General features: G+C 37.4%; 1 protein-coding gene and 1 non-coding gene across 2 annotated transcripts in view; both read right to left on the bottom strand.

The window, feature by feature from the left end:
- Window positions 1–2615: 2615 nt before the first annotated feature.
- Window positions 2616–2688, bottom strand: trnak-uuu (transfer RNA lysine (anticodon UUU)). Its single transcript has one exon. It is a non-coding gene; the product is annotated as a tRNA-Lys (tRNA).
- Window positions 2689–2805: 117 nt separating this feature from the next.
- sae1 (SUMO1 activating enzyme subunit 1) overlaps window positions 2806–7536 on the bottom strand; it is a 10979-nt gene continuing 6248 nt past the window's right edge. The window contains exons 7-10 of the mRNA XM_008308899.3: window positions 6211–6355; window positions 5221–5290; window positions 2971–3159; window positions 2806–2920 (exon numbers count right to left, since the gene is read on the bottom strand). Coding sequence (XP_008307121.1) covers window positions 3067–3159; window positions 5221–5290; window positions 6211–6355 — 308 coding nt within the window. The 3' untranslated portion in view covers window positions 2806–2920; window positions 2971–3066. The remainder of the gene's footprint in view (window positions 2921–2970; window positions 3160–5220; window positions 5291–6210; window positions 6356–7536) is intronic.

The following is a 7536-nucleotide window of genomic DNA, read 5'->3' as shown; positions in this document are numbered from 1 at the left end:
TTCGACCACTTACTCAGCCACGCCTGGCTACAGCAGAGAACATGAAGTACGGAGGCTATTAAAGGAAGCAAGTTGAGCAACAAATATACAGACAGAAGACAGTGACACAGATATTAACCATTTACCTTAAAGGTCATCTTTAATTTATGGTAAATTCTGATTCATCATTCAGTCGAATGATGATTTAAAAGTTAGGTTGGTGAATTGCTGTAACTGCCACATCAAAGTGCAAAAAAATAAAAATAAAAATATTTAATTAAAATAAGACTAAGTACAAACTGTTTAAAATTCTTCAAATGAAAATCAGTTATGCAAAAATAACACAATGATATTATTATTATTATTAATAATAAGAAGAAAGGAAAGGATGAGGTCATAATGAACTGTTAACTCTTTTTTTAAACTGTTTTGTTTAAACTGACTAATCTCTTATTTGTTTAGTACTTTTCCTCATCATAAAGGACCTTGATAACATTCCAACACTCCTGTTTGCCACAACGTGCTAGGACATGGATAATAGGTATCACACTATTTTTAAGGTTATGGCTCTGAATTAATTACAATCCAATAATGGGAGGATTAATTAGTGTTGAAAAATGTCTTGTAGAGGCTCAGTCGGTGTAATCTCTACATGATAAACAGACTAACAAATCCACTCTTCGGTGGGGGAGGTGAAAGACCTCCTGCTGAGCAAACACACACACACTAGTCCAGACAAACAGTGAAGACAGCACTGGGACTAGTTATCCTCATATAAACTCTTCTGCAGTGTGAACCAATCAGGAATCACTGAGACCAAAGCCTGGAATATGATTGGCTGCAACAACAGACACTTGGTGTTTGCTGCTTAGTGGAGGTCAAAACAGCGAGTGGCCGCACTGGACTGGGATTTAAATGACTGTGTGTGTGTTTGAATATGAAAAAAAGGAGAGAAGTGGAAGAAGGATCAGTCACAAAAACACAGTCTCGTGGTGTCAGTGTGTAGCTTGGAGTGTGAATGAGGAGTGTGATGTGTGTGTGGGTGTGTGTGTGTATTAGCAGATAAAAGTTAAGGCTAATTAAAGGGGCAGAATGAGCTTAAAGGAACATTCCATAATTAATCTCCTGTCCTCTGGTTTCACTAAGAGCTTGACACAACGCTTCACATTTACATGCTTTACTTCTGAGGGATTATGAATTTCATTTCCCGGCCAGACTGGCTCTCCACCGCCCTCTCACTCCTTCTGCCTGAACTGATCTTGAACCATTAGAGTAAACACGCCAAGCCCATACACATCTTTTTTGGTGGTAATCATCACAAGCTTATAATTGGTAAACACATATATAACCAAATATTGCCCAATATAAGGCAAAGGCTGACAGCAGATAACTTGGACAAAAGCAAAGTTTCTCCAATGGTGTGTATCGTCACATCAGTGGGATGCAAGGACAAACCTGGTGGTTCATGGGGATCAGTAAAAAATGGTCAGCTGAGAGTAACCATTATTTCCAAGGTTAAAATATAAAAATCTCTTTATGGGTGGAATCTTCTTGGTTTACCTTAATTCTTAATGACATACAGATGACGTCAACATTCTGCACAGGTTTTTGGTCCATATGGACAATAAAGCATCACACTGTTGCTGCACCACCGTGCTGCGACTGTTGGACTGCCATCTGTTGACTGAAGAGGGCATTTAAGTACAATTGGATAATTGTCATGCTCAAGAAACCACTTCAACATAATTTGAGCATTTTGATATCGCCTGTTCTTCAGCTGAAAGCTGCCGTGACATGAACACTGCACCATAGTTATAGAGGGATGGCAGCGGTCAGTAACAATGGAGAGCTGTGACAGTCAGGCTACACTCCGTGGTCGTGATAAGACACAAAGTTTACCAAGAATAGTTCCCCTAAAAAGTGATACCTGACTTAAATTATTTTCTGAAAACACATTTTTTAAATTACAGGGCACTATAACTTGCTGTACAATTCTTATCATTTGCTGCCGATATAATTTTCTCACTTTTAGAGGTTAAAGGATCACAAAAACACGCTACTATCTGCTGCCGTTTCTCGTTAGATCCACAACACTGTGGAACAACTGTGATTTTCTGCCGACAAATCTGTCTGAAATACTGCTGTTGGTAGAATTTTCTGGCTGCAGGCTTTTCTCTCAGACAGATTATTTCCTTTAATCTTCTGCTCAAAGCGTGCAAAGATACAGTATGTCTATCGAATTTCAAAAACTGTGAACGCTACAAGAATATTACTTGAACTTTTGTGGAATAAAGTTTCTACACTCAAAAAGGCAAATTAATTGCTTGTTATCATTGCTAGACTAAAAGTTTTTATTATATTCTTCAACCCAATAAAATAGTATGTATGTATTTTTACAAACAATGTTGGATTTTAAACTTTTTTTGTCAACACCATGTTTGGGTAAATTGAGAAATAGATTCTTATATAGGAACATTGTCGTTGCTAGGCAAAGTTCACGATTGAATGGTTGTTAATATAGTTTAATTATTTGACTATTTGAGTTTGCAATTTTGTGAATAACTGTATATAACTTAATTAAATATAATTACTGATTATTAAATTACACAGCAGCGTTGAATTCTTTAAAAGCCAACCGCCCGAACAGGGACTTGAACCCTGGACCCTCAGATTAAAAGTCTGATGCTCTACCGACTGAGCTATCCGGGCTCTTCTAAGAAACGCGAATGTCCATCAAAAGTACGTTGACGCAACACTGTGACAGCAGTTATCTTTAACTAGCATACTGTCAGTTTTTGTTAGATTTCAAGTCAACAAACCATTTTATTAACAAACGTTTTATTTGGACATTTGTAAAAAACAAAGAAACAAACAAAGAAACTCCAGTATGCTTATAACAATGTGTAATTATGTGGGGAAAATGACAAATGAGAACATGTACTTATAGTACTAGTTGATACGAAGTTAGTTGATACTAGTATCAACTAGTACTTATAGTACTAGTTGATACGAAGTACAGACATAAATAAAATGTAGGAATAAAACCGGGAACATCGGTGTTCAACTGTCCCGAGATTTAGCTGGCGTTTAGTTTGGTCCAAAGTAGTCGACGATTCCATTGCCTTTACGAGCATCGAAGAAGAAGAAGTTACGATGAGGAGCATCTCTTTGGGAGAGAGCCTGAGACAAAAGCACACAACAAGAGATAGAAAAACATAAAGACACTGTAAAGAAAATGTAGGCGACTTCACCAGCGTGTATGTCTGGTCGGAAGGTTTAAGCTGGCCCTCATCATTAGTCAAAAAAATACAGTAATAAGGAGTGTAAGAGACGTCGAAGAGTCAATGCTGTTCCTCGCTTTGGCCATATAAAGGGTACATTGTAAGCTTTAGCGACACCTTCTGGTAAAGATTTTCATAGTAGTTCGACATTATATTTAACTTTAAGTGGTGTCCTCTGAAAAGAAATGTAATAAAACCAAATTACTTTGTGATAAACTCACGTGCATAGACTTGTATTTACTCACACTGCTTAGGGATCGATAAAGAGGATGGAAGGGTCAAAATAAGTTTTATATAGATTATAATTTAAAAAAAAAGTAAATAAGTGTTGAAGACATCCATGGAAAAATAAGAGAAACTTCACAATCATTAATTATTATTATTAAATAATTCAAGAGTTTTATCTTTATTGGATTCTGGAAATCAAGTAATTTTCTTATCAATTTTGAAACCTTTGGGTCAAAATAACTGAAATTCAAGGAGTGAGGTAATATGAAACCAGTCATTTTACTGGCACGGTACAAACAACGAGAAAAAAAAAAACTGAATATGTGTTTTTAAACTGCACATTACCGTTACTGCATGTATTTTACAAAAAATATGTTGTGTCATCACTTTGCAGTTGTAAACAATGTGCAGCACAAGTCAGTGTTTTCACTTCAGTTACTCTTACGAAGAAACTTTGCTGACCCGGCCTGAGGATGATGTTTCATTTTAAGATTAAAAAGCCCAGTAAAGTAAACAGACGGTAAACAGAATTTAGATTAGACGCGTAAAAAATGATTTGACCTGAAGTTATCATTTGGCCAGTTGCAGTTGGTGTCATCAAGGTACAAAGAGCAGAGGTTGGTCTTCTGCCAGTACATCACAGTCTGACTGCGCTGTCGGTCTCCACCCACCCACATACACACACACACTCACACCATCCCTGACCTGAACTACTCTGTTCACCTCAGTCTGAGGACACCAAGCACCGCGCTCAGGGAAAAAAAATAATTTCTAATCCTCTCATCATTGTGCTGAGATCTTATTCAGGTCACGCAGAGAGAAAACGACCCATTTTCTCTGCAGCTGTATCTTCAAATGTCTGCATTAAATAATGATGATGTTTTCATCTGTGAGATGAATCCTGATGGGTCTAAAAAAAGATGCACTGTACTTACCGTACTCTTTGTGGTAAAAATTATCCTACAAAATAAAACACTATTACACAAAAATAATTAAATATCATCATATTAACTACTGCAAAGAATTAACATTAGTTCAATTTTAAGACATTTACGTGTGTTTGTATGGTTTAAACAGATAAATGACTATAGGAACGGTGTTGAACAGAACTAAATAAACAGGAAGACTTGTGAAACTTCTTTGAGAAACCAAGTCCGGGTGCTTACATCTAACGAAAAGGGCCGACAACCTTCGCAATCAGGAGTTACATGAACATGTTTTCCATTTCATTCAGCTCTGCAGTCTCTCACACACCTCCCTGTCACACTTCATTTCCTGATGTGTTGGTGTTTGTACATGTCTTCATTAGGCTTAGATCGAGCAGATCCTTATAAACTATAAGAATTTTAAAAACTGAATGCTCCTATTCTCGACAAGAAATGTTGAACCTTTTTTTAAAGTTTGGGGGAAACAAAGGAAAAGTTAATTGAATTACAGATTAATGAAATGGTTAGTTTTAGACAAAACTTTAAACTTTAGTTCCAGATTAATTAGCTATAATGTCGAGAACATGAGAAAGCATGTCAGACCATGGTTTGCTGTATGTGGCCACAGGGGAGATTACGTTTTCAGAGTCCCTGCTGAAGACTGGATCTGAACCAGAACCTGCAGAGTCACAGGCTGTCAGCTCACTGGTTTGGCTCTTTAGTAACTCACTGCTAAATGGAAATTGTGGCTTTTGTTTTTTGGTATTATGGGGGAAAAAAAAACAACCTCATGTTGAGAACCTTACCTTAACAACCTCTTGCCCCAGTACTCCACCCATGACGGCACAGACAGGTGACATCTCAGAGAAGCAGTAACTGGACACAAATACATGGACATTTTCAGTGTTATGACTTTGTATGCTGTATTGTCACCTATTTATAAAATAGTATAAGTACAATATACATAATTGATTTTTCAGGAGTTGTTCTTGTTTTCTCTTAGGTTACAAAGCTGATTTTGATCAACATTTGCTCAAACAATTATTTGGAGTCCAGTTCTCGCACAAAACACTTCCTTTTATCCAAAGATTTTCTTTTCAATTTCCTCAAATGCTGTTCCCTCACTCATGAGTTTATACATTTGGTAGACCATTTGGGAATAATAATAAATATGTGTATCAGATATACATGTTATTTTTTTAATTATGCAGAAGAGCAAAAAGATGATATACTGAAGGTATACTGTTTCAGACTAGGATTACAAATTTCTGTTTTTACACAGAACCAAGGGATTATTAAATTCTCAAACTTTACTTGGCAGGAAACAAAAAGGTTGCAATTTTTCAGGTCAGACACTTGGATTAAACTGCTAAGTGACATATAGAAAAGTGCAATAGGGACGAAAGAGTTTCATTTATTATTTTCAAAATGGCCTCTATCACAGTGTACATATGTACAGCCAACACTAATGAATAATGTCCAACACCTCAATCGGTTGAAAGTCGGAGAGTGTATTAATACAGGTATTTATTGGCAAAATATCACACTTTTGAAGATGGGGTCTGTTAAGAGTAAAAAAAAGATTTGTCATAAAAAATAAAGTATGAACGATGGTTGAGGTCCATTAGGTGTCCTCAGTTTCACGGTGCTCGCTGATGCATAGCCACACTGACCTTACTTACAGGTACTGAACAGAAGCACCATTACAGTGATGTATAACATCTATGGCTGTGTCTAAATGGACAGTGTGCAAACGGTCCATTATCCCTATAAAGGAAGATTAAAGTGCTTTGTACCTGATGAAGTCATCATTCAGGAGGTCACCGCTGACAGACAAGGCCTCCAGGACATCATCACGGATCTGTCTCAGGAGCTGACTGTCTTCTGCAAAGGACTGAGGGTCTGGATCTCGACCTTTGTCTGTGCGGAACTTCAGCATGACTGTGTTCAAGACAAAAAAAAAATATTGTTATAGTTCAGATATAGCTAAGAAAGAAAATCAAGAAATTAATTTAAAAATATGTATAAAGATAATGCTCAGCATTTATTTTGGCTGCAGCGAGACGTGTTTATCTCCCTGTACTTTCCATCACCTGACCCTTTTGGAGGGGGTGAGGGGTGGGGGAGTGAATGGAACCAGTCGATGGCTTAACAGCATAGGCTTTAAGGTGGTATTGAACCTAAAGATGGAAAAGTAGGAGTGTGGCAAGGCTCGCTGGTAATATTGGCTTAGCTAGAGACTGGGTTCATAGGCTGGATGGAAAAAGCTAAAGATTTTTCAAATCTTTAACTGAAGGCAACAGTCAGTTGATGGACTAGGACATTAAAACACATTCACAGAGTCCCCTGCAGGGGATGGATAGTTGAGCTGGAGGGTTTGAAAACACCTTCAGCAGATTTTACCTTAAAACAGTACCATCTACAGAATCATTATATTGTCCATTAAATATTTGGCTCTGTATGATATTAATTTCATCACACTTTGTGAAATTACTTCCGGAAAGACCTTTCATGATGTCAAAATGGATAAAGTCAGTGTGTGGTTACATCATCTCCAACCACTATATCTGATTAAACCCACATTTACCCACATCAAGTAAAGAGTGTGTGCACACACACAAAGACGGGTGTATGTTAATTTTAGGAACAACGAATGAACTGATGGAGGAATTAAAAAAAAAAAATCAAATTTTGCACTTCTTGTTGTCATGTGTTATAACTTTCAAATTGCACCTGATTTGTCTGTCTGCACCAAACAGGCAAAGACATTAACACTTCGCCCCCATGTTTCCTGCCCGTCCATTAACTTTAACCGCATGAGGAAGTTCAGTCCTCCCACTGCTATTTCCACCACCGTGTCGTGGCAATGAATCATTGTGGCACCTCAGCTCTGCCCTTTATCAGAGAAACTTTGCTCGTAAAAAAAGAGAAAAAGTTAATGGCACAAATGACATCACTCAGGCAGAAAAATCAAACAGAATTTCATCAGACTATAATCACGCTTGCGGACGAAGCAGCAACACTTTCTCCGCACCGTGTGGGAAAACAATCAGGTTAGCACTTTGCGATCAAAAACAACCAAACCTTATTTATGTTCCGTGTTTCGAAATAACATCTGGACA

The sequence above is a fragment of the Cynoglossus semilaevis genome, chromosome 4 (genome assembly GCF_000523025.1).
Source record: "Cynoglossus semilaevis isolate Cse_v1.0 chromosome 4, Cse_v1.0, whole genome shotgun sequence".
NCBI classification, from domain to species: Eukaryota; Metazoa; Chordata; class Actinopteri; order Pleuronectiformes; family Cynoglossidae; genus Cynoglossus; species Cynoglossus semilaevis.
The sequence above is the reverse complement of the archived record's forward strand: the minus strand, read 5'-3'. Positions and strand labels throughout refer to the sequence as shown.